The sequence below is a fragment of the Pseudomassariella vexata genome (assembly GCF_002105095.1).
Source record: "Pseudomassariella vexata strain CBS 129021 chromosome Unknown BCR38scaffold_4, whole genome shotgun sequence".
NCBI classification, from domain to species: domain Eukaryota; kingdom Fungi; phylum Ascomycota; class Sordariomycetes; order Amphisphaeriales; family Pseudomassariaceae; genus Pseudomassariella; species Pseudomassariella vexata.
The window spans coordinates 592,349-610,289 of NW_024467959.1; the positions used below are offsets into that span (position 1 = coordinate 592,349).

The 17,941-nt window shown below is 49.9% G+C and overlaps 8 protein-coding genes across 8 annotated transcripts; 5 read left to right on the forward strand and 3 right to left on the reverse strand.

The window, feature by feature from the left end:
• Positions 1-519: 519 nt before the first annotated feature.
• On the forward strand, positions 520-2,528 carry BCR38DRAFT_509733 (uncharacterized protein; the record flags this gene model as incomplete). The annotated part of the gene is made up of 8 exons (XM_040864995.1): positions 520-542; positions 867-1,236; positions 1,293-1,356; positions 1,415-1,468; positions 1,527-1,568; positions 1,664-1,709; positions 1,771-1,878; positions 1,970-2,528. 8 exons carry the CDS (start codon positions 520-522, stop codon positions 2,112-2,114), a joined length of 852 nt encoding a protein of 283 aa, XP_040717738.1. The 3' UTR covers positions 2,115-2,528.
• BCR38DRAFT_455973 (diaminopropionate ammonia-lyase family protein) lies at positions 2,339-3,559 on the reverse strand (the record flags this gene model as incomplete). The annotated part of the gene is made up of 2 exons (XM_040861858.1): positions 2,339-2,917; positions 2,966-3,559. 2 exons carry the CDS (start codon positions 3,557-3,559, stop codon positions 2,339-2,341), a joined length of 1,173 nt encoding a protein of 390 aa, XP_040717739.1.
• A 437-nt stretch (positions 3,560-3,996) lies between these two features.
• On the reverse strand, positions 3,997-5,097 carry BCR38DRAFT_151602 (mitochondrial large subunit ribosomal protein-domain-containing protein). Its single transcript, XM_040853714.1, has 2 exons — positions 4,538-5,097; positions 3,997-4,484 (listed from the first exon to the last, which is right to left on the reverse strand). Exons 1-2 carry the CDS (start codon positions 4,955-4,957, stop codon positions 4,434-4,436), a joined length of 471 nt encoding a protein of 156 aa, XP_040717740.1. The 5' UTR covers positions 4,958-5,097; the 3' UTR covers positions 3,997-4,433.
• Positions 5,098-5,210: 113 nt separating this feature from the next.
• BCR38DRAFT_407130 (eukaryotic translation initiation factor 3 subunit E) lies at positions 5,211-6,642 on the forward strand (the record flags this gene model as incomplete). Its single annotated transcript, XM_040858131.1, has 2 exons — positions 5,211-5,675; positions 5,728-6,642. 2 exons carry the CDS (start codon positions 5,211-5,213, stop codon positions 6,640-6,642), a joined length of 1,380 nt encoding a protein of 459 aa, XP_040717741.1.
• A 287-nt stretch (positions 6,643-6,929) lies between these two features.
• Positions 6,930-8,324, forward strand: BCR38DRAFT_151611 (uncharacterized protein). The gene is made up of 4 exons (XM_040853715.1): positions 6,930-7,294; positions 7,353-7,466; positions 7,568-7,682; positions 7,758-8,324. The coding sequence occupies exons 1-4, from the start codon at positions 7,217-7,219 to the stop codon at positions 8,231-8,233; spliced, it is 783 nt and encodes a 260-aa protein (XP_040717742.1). The 5' UTR covers positions 6,930-7,216; the 3' UTR covers positions 8,234-8,324.
• Positions 8,325-11,570: 3,246 nt separating this feature from the next.
• BCR38DRAFT_482756 (uncharacterized protein) lies at positions 11,571-12,210 on the forward strand (the record flags this gene model as incomplete). The annotated part of the gene is made up of 2 exons (XM_040863540.1): positions 11,571-11,777; positions 11,830-12,210. 2 exons carry the CDS (start codon positions 11,571-11,573, stop codon positions 12,208-12,210), a joined length of 588 nt encoding a protein of 195 aa, XP_040717743.1.
• Positions 12,211-14,925: 2,715 nt separating this feature from the next.
• Positions 14,926-16,344, forward strand: BCR38DRAFT_472613 (putative pectin lyase A). The gene is made up of 2 exons (XM_040862918.1): positions 14,926-15,577; positions 15,645-16,344. Exons 1-2 carry the CDS (start codon positions 15,014-15,016, stop codon positions 16,218-16,220), a joined length of 1,140 nt encoding a protein of 379 aa, XP_040717744.1. The 5' UTR covers positions 14,926-15,013; the 3' UTR covers positions 16,221-16,344.
• Positions 16,345-16,983: 639 nt separating this feature from the next.
• Positions 16,984-17,340, reverse strand: BCR38DRAFT_482758 (uncharacterized protein; the record flags this gene model as incomplete). Its single annotated transcript, XM_040863541.1, has 1 exon — positions 16,984-17,340. The coding sequence occupies one exon, from the start codon at positions 17,338-17,340 to the stop codon at positions 16,984-16,986; it is 357 nt and encodes a 118-aa protein (XP_040717745.1).
• Positions 17,341-17,941: the final 601 nt, after the last annotated feature.

The following is a 17,941-nucleotide window of genomic DNA, read 5'->3' on the forward strand; positions in this document are numbered from 1 at the left end:
AGATTCGGTATGTTCCGCATAATCCCCCAAATCGGAAAGTCAGTGAAGAGTACCAGAAATAGAATAAAAGGATCACAGGGCGCCAGGGGTGTTCAGGGAGTATGAGAGATGACCGGCAAGTTTCTTACTGAGCACGATACACCTATAAGCCCATTTTGTGATAAGTGCAGTTTCTCATAATTATAGACTTGGCAACACTGGGATCGAAGGGTGTCCTGGCGTCTCTTATGAGAGATTGGGTATTCTCCCGGTCGCTCACCCACCCCATGTGTCAACTAAGGAGATTGTCAAGTATCGGCAACTATTTGGAGTTTTTGATACCTGCAAAATAAGATTGGACCTCTGTAATCAATCCAGTGCGTTCTCACAGTGTGGTATCGAGAGTGACATGTGCTGCAGTCTCATATCTCGGCACAATCCAATCAGGTGGCCACAACTCGATGCCGTTCTACGCGGCCCATTGCATTATCTGACAGAAATTTACGGAAGGTTATCGGCTTGCAACATATATTTTTCATCATGTCGAGGTTCGAATCTGATCAGTAAGTTCTCTGATTGTGAACAAACACCGCCGTGGGTGGGCCTCCGACACGATGGTGTGACCCTGGATTCTTGGAAAGAGAGTGCTTCTGGGAGAAGTAGTATCAATTTTCGGAGACGTGTCTCAAGTTCTTGCATTCCCGAGCACCATGGCTCCCACACTTAGAGAAGAAGAATCCTCAAGTCGATTGATCACACTGCCAGCAATTGTCACCTCGAGTTAAGCCATCCTCGTCTATGGCGATGAGTACCGTACCACGCGAAGCGTCCCCTGTTCCAGAGATCAAAGACATCCAGACTAGTCTCGTCACACTGACCCTCACTAGACCATCTGTGATCATCACTACAGAACTATGGCTCGGGGATTACGGCCCTGACAGGGGTTCGGTAGCGACCCAACCGTCCGAGACACCAAGTTCTATGTCAAGTATCACGCCAACATCAGCTGCACCCGCTCCCGCGAACGGCGTCTCGACAACTTCCGTGGTTATACTAGGCATTATACTCGGTCTCTCCTCCGTGATATTCCTTTTCTGTTTTCTCTACAGGGGCACGTTCAAACGTGGCGTTGATAAGACAGCCAATAAACAAAGGTTCCGGCCGCGAGGTGGGGGTTATGGTCACCGCTGTCACTGTCATCCAGGGATACGCGGTCTTTCTGGTCCCTGCGGCCCTCAGGGCCCGCCAGGTCCACCTGTATGCGATATCCGGGACTGTTCGTTTATAGAGAGTGCTGATAACAGCTGGGACAGGGGATGGGATATCCTGGACCGCCAGGGGAGCCGGGACAAGCTGGTGCTCGGGGCGTCGCTGGGCGTAGGTCTTACCCATGTGGTTCCAAGCGAGTTGCCTTACTGACTACTCTTTTACCTAGCCCAAGGTATACCAGGTATAGCAGGCCCTGCTGGTGCTCGGGGCGTCGCTGGGCGTAGGTCTTACCCATTTGGTTCCAAGCGAGTTGCCTTACTAACTACTCTTATACCTAGCCCAAGGTGTACCAGGTATAGCAGGCCCTGCTGGTGCCCCGGGTATGCAAGACTGTTCTGATTACCCGCAATTCTTGTCGTGAACCCGGTCTTTGTTCAAGCTTGATGTGCTAATCTGTTGCTACCAGGACCAATAGGCCGTGCGGGGCCCGCAGGAGCAGATGGGCAGCTTGGTAGACCTGGGTTAGTAGATCAGCCCGCATTATTGGTGATTCGTCAAATTGACATCATGGATTCTTCACAGGGCCGCAGGCGTTGCTGGAAAAGACGGAAGGGATGGCTGTGACGGACGTGATGGACGAAATGGCTCTGATGGACGGCCTGGGAGAGATGGAGAAAGAGGGCCGCCTGGGTAAGTAATAGCCTCCACTAAGAACATTGCTCCTGAGGTATCAAAGATCAGTCGGTTCGTTCCACGCAGATTTGACTAACTTTTCCTGTAGCAGAGATGGTGATCGAGGACCTGCTGGACCATCTGGGCCTCCTGGGGCACCAGGTGTGCCTGGTCAACCGGGTGAAAGGGGCCTCCAAGGTCGTGGCGAACAAGGACGTCCGGGCCCGCAGTATGTTGGCTCTTCTAACTACTGACTTCGCAGTTCGAAAAGATACTTACATCAAACAGGGGCGACGAAGGTCCACCAGGGCCCAAGGGGGATCGAGGCCCCAAAGGTGACCCTCTTCTGATGATTCCGATGTAATCTAGCTGAACGGAATGGAGAAAATGTTCTTTCTCGCGGCTTGGAGATAATGATGACTTGCAAGAGATAATCTGATGAGCATTTGATACATGAACCATAGCGAATGACCTGACCTCATTCGTGGATCATCATTACGTCTCGCCCCTGGACTTCAAATGGGACAGTATACGCTCTGGGCCCCTCGGTGCAGTAAAGCACGGCGATTGATTCAGTACCGAGCCCTAGAATATCCCTATATTCCGCGCAAACTCTCTTCAACGCTGCAACACTGGCCGCTCCGCAAGGACCTGCCATAACCCCTTTATTTTGCAAGAGCACAACAGCAGCATGGGACTCTTGATCTGTCACCACCACGCTGGCATGTACGCCGTCCTTGAGAATCGGCCAGGCAAGCGTTGACAATGTCCCGCAGTTCATACCGCACATGATAGTGTCTTTTGTGACTATACTTATTGATCGACCAGCTTGAAGCGAGGCTTTCAAGGAAGCTGCAGTGTCGGCCTCCACTGCAATGATAGATGCAGGCCCCAACTTGCTTCTTCTCTGGGCGCCCTTGAAATGTTCGGTGACGGCCTGTGCAATAGAACCCGCGCCGCACGGGACGATAGCGTGCGTGGCGGATTTTCCACCCGTCGCTTCGAGAACTTGGCGATCTGATTCGGCAAGCATGGTGCCGTAGCCTTCGACAAAGTACTGTGCATTATGTCAGTTCTAACATGACCAGAAAGAAGTAAAAGTTACCTTTGGCACATCCTCGAACCCTTCAAGTCCAACATCCAAGACCAAAAGCACTTTCTCCTGTTCTGCCTCCTTCCTTATCACCGGGATCGTGTCGTCGTAACTCCCTTGAACTTCAATCACCTCTGCTCCCTCGCTGCGAATCTTGTTCCGTGTCTGCCGGTCCATATAACTTGGTACGAAGACACGGACTGGAATGCCGAGATACTTGGCCATTCGTGACACTGCACGTCCGCAATTCCCCTCCGTGGCCGTCACAATGGAGACACCTGCATCCGTTGCCGCAGAGCCCAGATCTTCGATAGACGGTTTATTATAAACCACGTCGATGCCAAGTGCATCGCCGACGACACGGTAGACACACCATGATGCGCCTAGGATCTTGAACGCGGGCAGGCCGAAGCGATTCGACTCATCTTTGAGCAGAACATGAGCGAGTCCAAGTTCCGCAGCTAGCTCGGGGAGGGCATGCAACTTGGTTTCGTTGTAATCGGGCAGAAGCTGGTGGAACTCGAGGATTCTGGACTCGGTGCTGGATTCGGATGATATGTAGATCCAATCCTTGGCGCTGGGGTTGATGTAGACCGGAGAATCCATTTTCAATGGCAACTTCCAGGCTGCTTTCCTCTCTGATATAGGAAACCAGGACAGCCAAGCGAGCTATTTTGGACGTAGCCGAGTAAGAGTGTGTATGCTATTTAAAGCCGAGCTCGAGTCACTGCGAGCATCTGTAGAATATTCACTCGAAGAAAATAGCTGTCCAGAGTACGTATAGATCTCGAGAGCCTAGACGCGATGCCACTTGTCCCCCCGGAGGACGTGAGATGCATCGGCGGCGGGGCTTTTTGCTCCGCATTCGGCCCTGTACCGGCAGCTGCGTTCATCAGTTTAGTCTCGTTGTGTTACAAGGAGATGAGTTGGTTGCTATAAATTTCCACGAAGTACCCCGCAGCTAAAGTCTGCATGCATTGTGTAGGATGGCCATTAAAACGGAGGAGTTGTGTAGCAAGCATTTCGGGTCTGCAAAAACGGTCAGTCAACCGCAAATCTCTTTGAAGCAATGCCGTTGGGGCCTGCCGTAGGGCGACGCTGGACTGCACTCCTCTCCCATATGAACTACACCCTATCCAGTGCAGCGGAATCTACAGCAATCACACAATGTGCCTTCACATTTCCCTTGCGCATCAGCGTCGAACGGGTGTATCACTAGGCCCATCGCATCTCGCCAGATTGTTAGGAGTGGTGATCGATTCGTTTTATTGGGGGTGTTGAATAAGCAGCACATCCTTTTTGTCCACATATTTGATACATATATACCACATCGAGCCCATCCTCTTGGTCGGATATCTCATCACGAGATTGAAGCTCGCGTTCTTGGTGCTTTGGCGGTCTATGCTGCCTTTGCTCTCTAGCTGCCATATCGTGCAATGCATCGGCTTGCTATTTCATCGAAATTCTACTGACCAATCTCTCAGAATCCCATGGTGTGGAGGAATTGTATAATTGCGTCCCGCTTGTGTCCCTGGAGTATGACGTTAGTAGTCATCGAGAAAGGTGTAGTGGACCTCAACCAACCTTGACTACAATGTGTTTCGTGACGTTGTTTACCGCAACATCCCTAAGCGTCAGATCCAACGCCTCTGCAACGTCATGCCTTAGAGCCTGTAGGTTTCCTTCTCCCTTCTTTAATAATGTGGTCTTGAGCGACCCACCTCGGCCGGAGCGTTGGTAGACGGACAGGTTGTTGAAGTTGTTGCGCGCAACGAAATATGGCAGTTGACGCTGGGTCAGGGTTTCTATAGTTTGAGCGGTTTCGGGGGGTATTATGGGTGATTCTTGAGGCAAAGCAACGGGAGGTTCCGAGGGTTGCGATGCTGCGATGGTCGTCTCGGTTGTTAGCAGTCTGCGAGCAGATGCTGGAGTAATTTGCCGCGCCGCAGTGGATATCCTGGGAGCTACTGCCACTCGCAGTGGTCGCAGAGCTCTAGAAAACATTATGATGGCGCACAATTGCTCTACAAATGTGATTTTGTGATGCTAGATGCGACTCCATGGATTGATCCCGACTCGATCTTTTGCCGCGACAGGCCTGATTGGAAAATCGGCTTGGGGAATAATCCGGGCCGTGCCTCGTCTGAAACATTGAGGCATGAAAGCCACTTTTGGGAAGCATCGCCAAAACTTGCCACCCTGCGGCGGCAGATTTTCGGAGATAGACCCCCACAACAGTGCTGCCCACTCAATTCTCATGTCGCAAATTTCCACGGATCCGCTCCAAGAAGTCTCGGTGACATCAACATTAGCAACAAGCTTCACGATACACACGAGACACGACAAGATGGCAGAATACGACCTGCTGCCCCAGCTCGTGGGCCACCTCGACCGACACCTGATTTTCCCTCTGTTGGATTTTGCCGCCAACCAAATCGCCGAAGATGACGACACGAAGGCCCTCGAGGTCACCAAGGCCAAATTTGAGCTCTTGAAGACGACCAACATGATCGATTTTATCGGCAACTTGAAGGCAGATCTGGAGGGACTGGATGAGGCGCCCGCAGAATTTAATGACTTGCGACAGAAGGTTCTTTCACGACTGGAGCAGTTCGAGCAAGATACCAGCAAGATTACCGATTTGTTGGGTCGCGAAGATGTCGTCACCAACCTGCGCAGCGACAAGGTTGCCAACTTGGAATTCCTGAAGAAAGATCACGATGTAAGTCATGATAACTCATTTTCGTTAGGCCGTCTACTAATGATGGAAACAGGTTACCATAGACAACGTGAACGCGCTCTATGACTACGGCAACTTCCAGTACAGCTGCGGCAACTACGGTGCTGCCGCTGAGTTGCTATACCAATTCCGTGTTCTCTCCACAGACAACGACAAGGTGGCTGCGGCAACGTGGGGAAAGCTTGCATCCGAGATTCTGACAACCAACTGGGAAGGCGCGGTCGAGGAGATTCTGAAGGTCAAGGAGAGCATCGACACGAAGCTGTTCAATAACCCCTTGGCTCAGCTCAACAGCCGCACTTGGCTCATCCACTGGGCCATGTTCCCTCTCTTCAACGATGATTCTACCCGTGATCAGATTCTCGACCTTTTCTTCAGCCCGCCCTTCATCAACACTATTCAGACCAGCTGCCCCTGGATTCTGAGATATCTCACAGCAGCCGTCATCACTGGTCGGGGCCGCGCGAGGAACTCAGGCCAATATCAGAAGCAGCTCAAGGATATCGTGCGCATCGTGAAGCAGGAGGCGTATGAGTACACCGACCCCGTGACGGACTTTGTCCGGGCTCTGTACATCGATTTCGATTTCGAGGATGCTCAACGCCAGCTGACGCTCGCCGAACAGCTTCTCCGTTCCGACTTCTTCCTCTTCTCCACCGCAGATCTCTTTGTTGATTCAGCACGGCATCTGATCTCGGAGAGCTACTGCAAGATCCACGCGCGCATTGACATCAAGGATCTTAGCACGCGCTTGGGACTGGGTCAGGATGAAGGAGAGAAGTGGATTGTCAACTTGATCCGCGACACTAGAGTGGATGCCAAGATTGACTACAAGGAAGGCACCGTGGTGATGAACCACCCGCCCAGCAGCGTCTACCAACAAGTTATCGAGAGAACCAAAGGAGCGTTCTTCAGGACGCAAGTTCTGAGTGCGGCTGTGGCCCGATAGAGCGGACAGGCAAGTGGAGCACGAGGGACGTAGTAATCCTGTTGAATTCCCCATGGATCGAATACCCTGGTATTCTGGCATGCATGCATGGCGTTTAGGGGGTTCTGGAACAGTCAAAAGGCGGTCGACTTGTGTATGGGGAACATTTGCTTTTGCGAAAACAAACCGCGCTTACGAAGTGATCATGGTATACTCAGATGTCCAAGTGCAAGTAGTGTCAACCGCTGTTTACGCCGACTAAGTTACGATTATTACCTCGGAAACCGGTTTTTAGTTTTCGTTGCGACTTAAGACGTTGAGCTGTTAGAGTAGCGGGGAAGCTCAAGCCCTTAGTCTCCCGTCACCCGTCGAGGACTGCTGCAGGTGCGAAGGCTGACGGTCCAATGACGTATAGATCACAGCCCCACAGTTGGATCCTTGTTGGACCCTGAAATGACCCTGAGTTCTTCTGTTGGAACCTGACTCGCCCAACCAAGCTGCATTTTGACCCCTCACTTTGACTCTGTTTCTGCTCACGGCGAGTCAATCATGACCCTGGCAACTTGCATACGGTAGCAAATGTCGTTCTGCCCCAATGGCAACAGAGGCGGACGACGACGGCGGCTTAGCACCACTCTGTGATTCCATACATCACCGAGTCAGATCAAGACCTGTAAGCTCCACTGTGCCCTCACCCGCACACCCAAGCTGACTCGGAACCCCGTTCGCAGCGAGGTCGGTTGCGATCCACGGACTTGCAAAATGGATCACAGGTCTCGAACCGCTTTGCCGGTAGAAAGGCGTACACGTTACTCTGTGTCGACGCCCACATTATTAACCTGAGAGTACGTCGCGCAATGCCGTCGTCTGCTGCATTGCCTGCAGCGTCCCCGATGTTGTTGTGTCATATTCGTGATCAGTTACTGACGTTCGTACCTGTTGTCAGTTAATGAGCAAAATCTGCGAGAAATGGGGACAGCCTTGCGAAACGGCCCGGAATGGTCAAGAGGCGGTCGAGATATACAAGCGCGATCCGGATCGATTCAGATGTATCCTCATGGGTAGTCAGCCTCCACCCCTGCTTGCTCTTGGTGGCAATGCTTTTACCCTTGCGGGTCACTGATGTCCTGTCACAGATGTAACGATGCCAGTGGTGGATGGTTTTGAAGCGACGCGCCGCATACGCGAATTCGAAGAGGACTCGTGGGCTTCTTTTATCGCCTCACAATCTCAAGACATCCCTACGAAGCAACCTACAAGCTCGCAATTCGAGTATTCTTCCTCCTCGTCGAGCTCATCAGCGCCGCAAGTTCCGAACGGTAAACCCGTCCGCCGCGTCGTCGTTATTGCCCTAATGGCATCCTTGGTTTCGCTATCGCCCGCCACGATCGCAGAGACGGGTTTCGACTTAGTCATGCGCAAGCCGATTCATCTCAAGACGATGGCCGATCTGCTATTTGGTGCCCCTGAGACAAACGTGGTCAGTCTGTATGGCGGTGTGAGCGAGACAGCATTACGGGAGGCTGGTTATCCGCTGAGGATGGGAGTCTGGCACCCGAGAAGAGATCCAGAACCTCGTGAGGCTATTCTCGGATCTTTTGGTGACATGTGAGAGTTAGCATTATCCCACTTATGCGGCTCGAATCCGACTGGGACATATGACGTGACACTTTATATATATGGGGTCGGTGGGCTTCTCTGTGCATACCCAAATGATACAAGTTGAAACCCAGTTTACCAGAGTAACTTGTCTGTGGCTGGAAGGTTAGTAATTCATCGCCCTGGAGTATATAATTACACGATTATTTGCTTCTTACGGGAATGGGTAGCTACTGTCGGATTCCGAGTATCGGGTGCTGTATCGGTACTACGAAGTTGCGTAAGGGACCAATCCAAAGTTGGCCCCGAGGAGTCCCTGAATGCTACAATGTACCTGCCTACCTCGTACCTCTCCACACCTGAGGCCATAGCTTCCCATAGCCACGGGCAAATAGCAAATAGGACTATTCTCACAATCCACACTACTAAACTTAGATGACATTGTGTAGCCTCTGGGATTGAGCACCACAGTTATGCCCTAGGCCGAAAGCGGTATAGTCAGTGTGGATAGTTAAGAGCACCTTACAGAGCCTCTAACGCTCACCTACGTAGCACAACGTGTAGAGCAGGCATAGCGATCGATACGACATCCATCCAGAGCCATCAGCAGAGGGCCGTTTCCCCCATAGCCTTTCTAAGTTCTCTACTAAACGTTCTAATAAATGTCTTCGTATCCGAACTCTCCAACTTTCACAGTTTCGATGGGCTTTGCAGACATGTATTAGCAGATAAAAGCCCTGCCCATCTGCTCGCGGCTTCCTATTCCGAGTACCCTCTATGCTTATCCATATTCTATGGGGTATGAAGACATGCCTTGGCGGACAGCCACTATTCCCCACTCGGTGTGGTTTCCCGTTTATCCTCGTATATGTATGTGATTTCATTAGGCTTCGAGGTCGTATCTTAGTGGACCCCGGCTCCCGCGTTTGACTCCCCGTTTCGAACTCTCCTTGATTATATATTTCCGAACAGGCTTCGCTACTTTGGAAACATTTCTTAGCGGATTCTAGCTCTCCCACCCGCGGGTAGTTTGTTCCTCTATACCAAGTATATGCCTAATGCAAGCGATGAATAATAGTAAATGGCTCGATCAACATTTTCTCTGTTCTAAATAAAATCTTCCTCCCCGTAAACCTTGGTATGGTCTTGTCCTTGAGGACTTTTGACTTCCGGTACAATCCAGATCAGCCCAACCTAAAGCTTGAAGCAAGCCGCTACATCGCCAACGACACCTAAGAGCGTGGTGAATTCCGTGGCCTTCTTGGCCGACTCAAAATTGATCGCGTCAGCCTCTTTCGACAAAACAGGCCGGGTCTGGTCGGCCGACACAGGCAAGTACGAGCACACCGTTGATACCGATTATGTCTCTAGCCTCATATTTCAAGGCAGAGGCCCGTGTCTTCACACTGATAATGGGATTGTTAGTATTAATCTGCTAGATATACCAAGAGCATCCATACATGCCTTTTAGTTCCCCAACTTTTGCGACACTTCCTGTTCAATCTCTAGCAGTTGTTTGTAATAATAGTCGAGTGGGGTTGTGATTAGTGTGACAAAAACTGCGTTACCTCATATGCAAAGGATTTGCTGATTACCGGTGGATTTCCGACCATGATGTTCGGCTGCGTCTGGCTTGAATGTAGTAGTCGGCTATAATTCAGGACGGGTTATTATCATAGAAATCTCCGAGAGCAGGCTATAAAACCTCTGGGTAAACCTGACTCGATATTTTGTCGTTCTACCTTCATCACTTAATTTCTTTTTAATTACTTTGCAAAGAAAGGTTGTAGCGTTCGATTTGAATTTATAACCTAAAGTCTACTTACGAGAAGGTCCGAGATTATTCTGTACGTACCTTACAGTACCCTTGGGGGCTACCCCGTGACAGGACCCCAATATAGCTTACAGTAGATTAAACAATAGCCACTGCGCCCTACTTCAAGACTTCGTGAGAGTCTTACGCAATGCAGGGGATTGCGGGCTAGTCCTCGCCGGCAATCAGCTTAAGCTGCTTCATGTCAAGACTTTTAATCAGGTAGGAACCCAAGGCCGTGAGCGGGCTCTAACTACCCTGGAGAATGCCCCATTTAGAATATCTCGGCGGCCATATCGACCAGGCCATCCAGGGACGAAGTTGAGGAGTCATGGACCCTTTCAGGAGTACTGACAGGCAAACCCACTTTGTCGGCCGAGTTCTTCCCCTCTGCTACCCACGCACAGAGCCGCAGCTGTTACAACTACGACTATCGGCGCCGCTTATTCTGTTGGTCTTCATTAAGGATAGAGCGGCTCATATAGGCACTATCGAGCCGGCTATTACTACTATTTTTCGTGTCTTCTGTGCTTTCAATGTCTCTGTGGGGATCCTTAGCAGCTGGCCGCCGGATGCTCTATCGTGAGGCGTCGACTACTTTGTGCCATAGCCCTTCCATAGTAAGAAAGGCCTGTATTGAGAAATAGCCCTAGCACTTCCTACTATGTGGCTTGAAATCTAAGTCTAGCGTCAGGAGTTTCAGGCTACTCGGGGAGTCCACACGAGATGTAGGAGTACAAGCAGGCTAAGTTTAGCCAGACTCGGACAATATTTGCCGCGCTAGGCTGGCCGTTAGGCCGTGAGATAGTAGCGAGTTTTGGAATTACCTGGGTGTGGTGTAGCCAAGGCCGGTCAGCATAGTCAGAAGTCAATCGCTATTCAATACTACAAAGCTAAATTTATTCCGATAGAGCAATGCAAAGGGATCTTATGCAACCTATCTGCTGTGTTGTATCCTACAAGTGTTGGCATTGTCAAATAATGTACATAAAATACATGAGCATTATTCATTTCAAGCATCAAATGCTATTGTCGGTTCAGATGATAACTGTACCCCCTTTTTGATAAGACAGTTTGATGACTTGTTCCCATATAACCGTCTTCGAATTTATGAACGAGAATGGTTGTTGGCTATCCCATTTGGTGGCGCACAAAGTACAAGTAACTGAACTTGTCACCTGAAACCAGGATCAAAGGATGATTAAACGCAATTATGACAAAGGCATGGCAATAACCCTGGACCTCCCAAAAATTCTGTAAACTCCCAATGCGATACGTGCAACCGGGGAGGAATGCCAGAAAGGAAATCCATCATTCATATATTCAATATTGTGGGAAGGGGGCCAAGATGACTCAACAACCCTTGAAACTCATGATCCAGTCAGTCCTAGCACTATCCCAATATATGGTCGGGATCTATAATTGCTGAGTAAACTACTCCGGTATCTCCTGCTCCTCACAAGCACAACACTCACCACACTAACATTCGTGCACTTCATGATACAACAACCAAAACGGCACCCAAAAGCAAGAATATATGACGCTCGTCTACGACCACACGATCTGCGACAACCTCCCGATCCTGGGAGTCGGCCTGAAATACCTGGACGCCAAGTCAGGCGAGAAGGCCCCGCATGGGGATATCAACAAGCTCTTCAGCCGCCATGCGGACGTTTGTGAGAAGTTTGGCCTGCAGCTCCTACAACACCACTTCACCATGGACCCGGACGAGATTCTTGTCGAGGTCGGCTCGACGTCGACCCCCTGGAAGGTCCAGAAAGACGTCAACAGCAAAGACCCGCGTCGTGCCGTGTAGCAGGCCCTTGTCCAAGTCCGACGAAGAGGAGCTCAAGCCCGAGCCTTACGAATTCGCCTTCCTTAACGCCGGTAAAACGCTGTCTACACCCGCAGATGACTTCGAGTTCGTCAAGCAGTTCTCTGAAACGCTGAAGAATCACGGGTTGAATGATATGGGACTGATTGCCCTGCCGCCGGGCTACAACCCCGGTGAGAATAATGTGAAGTTCTTCAGGTTCGAGAAGGCTTTAGGCCGAGCTAACGTCATCTTCTTCTTGACTGCGGATATCTTGCTGGGGGAACACTCGCGCCTGGCGGTTTGGGCATTCACGTCTGGTAGCAAGACGGCGGGGACGGCAGGACATTACTTGTTCCAGTAACAATTCAATGCGCGACCGGCTTAGATTGGTGGAACGTACCAGGATTGAGTTCATGAAAAAACGGCTCTTGATAAGTTATACTTTAGTGCACAGTTTTACTTTAGATAGTAATGACGATTTCTCCGTGCATAATTGTAATGTCTAGCTTTGCAAAGACGTTGTTTCAGTCTGCTATCCCCTCAGAAAACTTGGAGCTACAAATTACACATAATTGCATTCGTGATTATATACATAGCCCTCTCCATGTCTTTATGTGCGTATCAAATTATTTTTTGATATATAGTAAAAGATAGACTCGTTATATAAGAAGCAGAACCGAATCTATGTAGCTGATATAGTTATCGCGGCTTGGCGCATTTTAGTTCTAGTGAACGTGATTTCGGTGAGCTACATATATCTCATGTTCTTGAAGCTGCAGCGCAAATCACGCATTTCCTTTCAGTGGTCATGTTGTGGCTAGCATCTGAGTTTCCTAGAACAAGCCGCGACTCAACAATGTGAACTTGAATGGTAATAAAACCAACCGAAGCATCTCAATCATGTCCTTCTTGATATCAATCTGAGTCGCTGGGATGAAATAGGCCTTTAGCGAATATCTGCATCCTTTCAAGCAAAGAGCAGCGGGTGACCAGTTGCATTAAAGCAGCCCAGCCTGTATATTTATTAGGTTCCCATTGGGATGAACTCTTTTAATTAAACGCAGCATAGACCCATTCGTTGGAATAGATTATCATACCACCATTTCTGACTAATATCCCGAGCGACTGTGCCACTCGCTGCAGTAAGTCCTTAGGAATAATGCATGCTTCATTCCTAAATGAAAAAAGCTGCTAGGCTCACATTTCATCGAGATAACAATTACGATGATGGCTTGTGACCAGATTGGTACGTGTTAAAATTGTCTGATGTATTTCACAGCTTGTGACTCACTGTGTTTCCCGTGGGAATAGTTCTGTATCCATTTGTATTTTGCGGAACTGGAAATAGAAAGAGGCTGGGTTCTGATAAAGACGTGGATAGCAATGCTTGCGAATATCTCAAGCTAATGTGCCACCACAGTGATATTGATCTTGTCACTGTCGGTGTTATCGATGATCTATGGATAGAATCGAAAAAGCAGAGACATAGCCAGCCAGCGGAACATAATCAATGGCACACCGAGGTAGAATGATGTGGGGTAGCACGGTATTCCAATGCAGTAGTCGGGATTCATTTAATTATTCTGCCTACGGTGAGCTGTTTATTCTGTGCTCCGCTTGGCGAGGAGTTGTCAAATACAACACCGGGGCTAGAAGCTGACAATGCTGCCGAGCCACGTACACTCCGTACACCGCCATGGTCGAACCGGTCTCACTTCTTTCTCTCTCTTCGGCTTCATGCATTTCAGCATGTCTTCTTTTCTTCGCGTTCCTTGTTTCGATACCACAACAATGCCTATGAAAAGACAGCATCGGTGGAGAATTGCCGATACCACTTCGAGACTTCTGAATTGATGATATGACGGGTCTGGCGATATGGTTAATAGTATCCTACTTTGAAGCAAGGCTCTAGCCTACAATATGCACTATCGAAAAACCGAAAACGAGCCCGCGAGATGTCTAGACCTCAAGCCACGAGTTCCCATTTTCCAGCGTCAAAGCTTTCAGAGGGTCTATAAAAAGAAATTCCACCATTGCGTAGAAGCATAGATATTTGCACGTCGTCGGAAATGTGGTGACGATAAGCTTTTCTGGCGCAAGGTGTGGATAAACCTCAAATAACGACCACACCAGATCATGCAGAAATCTCTTGGGTAGGATGGGTCTTACTGGGCTTGTCCAGATTTGGGCTCAGGATCGGTAGGCCGATACCGAAAAGACTTAACGAGGATTTAGACATGGTGTTTCATCCAAATTGCTCGGATATGTCGGTGGATCGGCGGCAGGGGGATCGGCGCTTACCCGGGATAATAACCATAAAACAGACTCAAGAAGAGACATCGGGGCGCGTTTTCAGTCTCTGTTAGCCGCCGCGGCTTTACTTGTTCCATGGTTGCATTCGTGCCATGCAAGATGCAATAGTATCTTCCCAATGTGCACAGGACAGACGAAGGCAAAAACGGTAGCGTCTTTCGGCGGGTAGTTTCTCCTTATTAAAGTGGCTCACCGAACGAAATGTGGGAGCTTTTAGTCTACGGGTACGATGATCAGGTCAAGCGACGTGGGGCTCGCTAAGTGGGCTCCGGACTCCCACCGCAGTCCCGTCAAAGAGCCTCCTAGTCTATCAGATCTTACTTATGTGATAATGAGGTAACCAGGTTCATTGATAGGGTTCAATAAGAGTGCCAATTGGATTCCAGGGCTAAACCTGAGAGCAGTACGCGTCCCTCGGCTTATCGAGAGCTTGCAACTAAGCTACTTCAGTATAACTCTGTACCTTAGGCCAATCGGTTGTGACCGTGCCGAGGCTCAGCTTGCAGTGATTCTGGCAGGCATCTGCGTGGAGCTCAAATGTCGTTGAATATAGTGGTTGCTTCCTAATGCGGTATCAGTCGCAATGTCATTGGGCGCCAAAGATAGAATATTAGCTAACCCCGTTTCATATGTACTAGGATAGTTGCTTGCGCCCTACCGTACTGTTGGGTCTGGCAGTCTAGCTTACAACGCTCAGGAGATCCAAGAGATATATGAGGCTCTCGTTCGTCGTTCAATGGTGATATTTTCTTCTTCATCCGTCGATCACTGCCGTTCCACCTTGTCCTTCTTTTCCACATCCAGGCTGGCCAACTTGACATTCTTTTAAAAGCCCCACTGATCAACACAATATGTTTTGCAAAACACTTTTAGCCATTGCGGCCATGTCCCTCGGCGCCTCTGCCGTGAGCGTCACCGGCAAGGCTGAAGGGTTTGCTGCTGGAGTTACCGGCGGAGGTTCTGCCACCCCGGTCTACCCTTCTACTACCGCCGAGCTGATCGCGTACCTCGGTGATTCCTCACCCCGCGTCATCGTTCTGTCCAAGACCTACGACTTCCGCGGAACCGAGGGCACCACCAGCGGAACCGGCTGTGCTCCCTGGGGCACCGGTTCGGGCTGCCAGGTCGCCATCAACCAGAACAACTGGTGTACAAACTACGAACCCGATGCGCCTTCGGTCTCTGTGAATTACGACAATGCCGGAATCGAGGGTATTACCGTCGCCTCGGACAAGACCCTCATTGGCGTGGGCACCTCCGGTGTTATTATCGGAAAAGGTCTGCGAATTGCCAACGGCGCCACCAACGTCATTATCCAGAACATCGAGATCACAAACCTCAACCCGCAGTACGTATGGGGTGGTGATGCCATCACTCTGGACGGCACCGATATGGTCTGGATCGATCATGTCACTGTACGTACTCCCTTCTCTCATTATCCCATTGCTTCGATGGGAATTTGACTAAACTAACATTGCTTAGACCTCGCTGATTGGCCGTCAACACATCGTCCTCGGCACGTCCGCCTCGGGCCGCGTTACCATCTCCAATTGCAACATCGACGGCTCCAGCTCCTGGTCCGCCACCTGCGACGGCTACCACTACTGGACTCTGTACTTTACCGGCTCCGACGACCGGGTCACCTTCAAGGACAACTACGTACACCACTTCTCGGGCCGCGCCCCCAAGGTCGGTGGCAACACCCTCCTCCACGCCATCAACAACTACTGGTATGGCACCAGCAGCACTGGTCATGCCTTCGAGATTGGCTCGGGCGCCAACGTCCTGGCCGAGGGCAACATCTTCCAGAACGTCGCCACCGTCGTCGATGCCAGCTCGCAGGGCAAGGCCTTCACAAGCCCCTCCACCAACGCCAACACCGCCTGCACCGCCAGCCTCGGTCGTGTTTGCCAGCTCAATGGCTTCGGTTCTTCCGGTACCTTCTCCGTCTCCGACACCGACTTCCTTAGCAAGTTCAATGGATATACCATTGCCTCCGCCTCTGCTTATAGCTCCGTTAGCTCCGTCATTGACTCCTGTGGCTACGGAACCATTTAAGTGTGCAATCAGAGCATTTTGACTTAGTGGTTCTAATTTACCAAAACTTACTGCAGTTTTGCTCCTTGTTAATTCTGGCGGGATCTCCAGACTTTCAAATTGTGTACATAATTTGTCTTATTACATCCATGTAGTACCTAATCGTTCTCATCTTACAATGTTCTTCTCGTAATAAGCCATTAATTTCGACCCTAATTGTCCCAGGATGTAGTGCATTTAATACGCTAGCCAAACACATGCAATAAAAGGATAACATCTTAAAAGCATGTCTCAACTAGGGCTTAACCATCTTCTGGTCTGTTCTAACCCTCCTTATAATAAGAAGAGATGGATAATAAGAAAAGGGGGTATAAATGGAAGGCCTATTCTCCCTAATCTGTGGTGTCAAGTCCAGATTTTATTAAATCACTTGGGACAACTTGGCTCCTGCTATATAGGTAGTGGGTTGCTACAGCGTTTGTTCAACAAAAAGCATTTCGTATTGAACACTAGACCACTCTCCATTACCATAGGCACATTACACACCATCACTACCAAGGCTACCCACCTTCAATACAGACATGAATTTTTAAAATCGTAATATCAATTTTTCCTCGCCAAGCACGCCTTTCACAGGGTTCTGTTAACTAGGACGCTGCAACCCCCCTCTCGTTTCCCTCGGCAGCAAAAGCCAACGCGCTGTCATGACAACTGTAATTACCCCCGAAAATCACAAAGTTGCAACACTTTCCGCCTTGCTAGACGCCTCAATAAGCCACTAAACTCAGATAAGCAACCTCAAGATGAGGCCAGTGGCACCCATTCCAGCGCCACGGATAGGAGCACCGAAGACCTCAACCGTGCAGGCCGTGATGATGGCCCAGAGTGCATGCTGTAGGAGCAACAGGCCACACTCGAACTCCGGGGCTGCACCTCTCGATTTCGAGAATGGAGGAACCAGCATGAATTCTCCCGGAAACAGCGACAGTAGAGCGCCGGTACGCTTACGGCCCGGTAATGGCGAAGACTGAGACGGCAAGAGATACATGCTGAAAAGATATGACGTCGTCACAGATTTGAATATAACAGCAGATACGCCTTTGGTCGCCAGGTATAGGGGCAGGAACTGCTTCATAAGCATTCCCAAGCCGAGAGGACCAAGCGTCTAGTTGGTACCGCCCGCACTATTCATACTGAGACAGTTTCACATGCGACAACAAGGAGCCGCGATCGATTTTGAATATGCTATTTTTATGGCATAATTCAAGTCAGTTGGTTCCGCCCGTCTGCGTTGCGAGATGACCGCGTGTGTGAAGACCAGGGCGACTGTATCGTTCTTGAGACGGAGAGGGGCAGATCGAGGTGCAAACATACAGTGCTGGTTTGATCTTCAGGATAAGTCACACACGATTCTAGCAAAGGCGTTGAACTGAGGTTGACTATCTACAGGATGTCTTGAGTGCCAACGGGATTGTCCAAGTTCCGGATGGTTTTGGTCTCGAGGTTTCAGTATTTTTTCCAGTACTGATCCTAACGTCCACGACCTACAAGTTGGCGATCGGACTATGATTTTCAGCCGTGGCTCATACTCGAGGTTCAACATCACATTTGAAGAGCTCTGCGTCGAGATACCGGAAAGTCTATCATTCGAGGACGCTGCCACGATGCCCTGTGTATACGCCACAGCCATATACTAGCTATTCAACGTAGGATGCCTTCAGCGAGACCAAGTGAGTCACCTC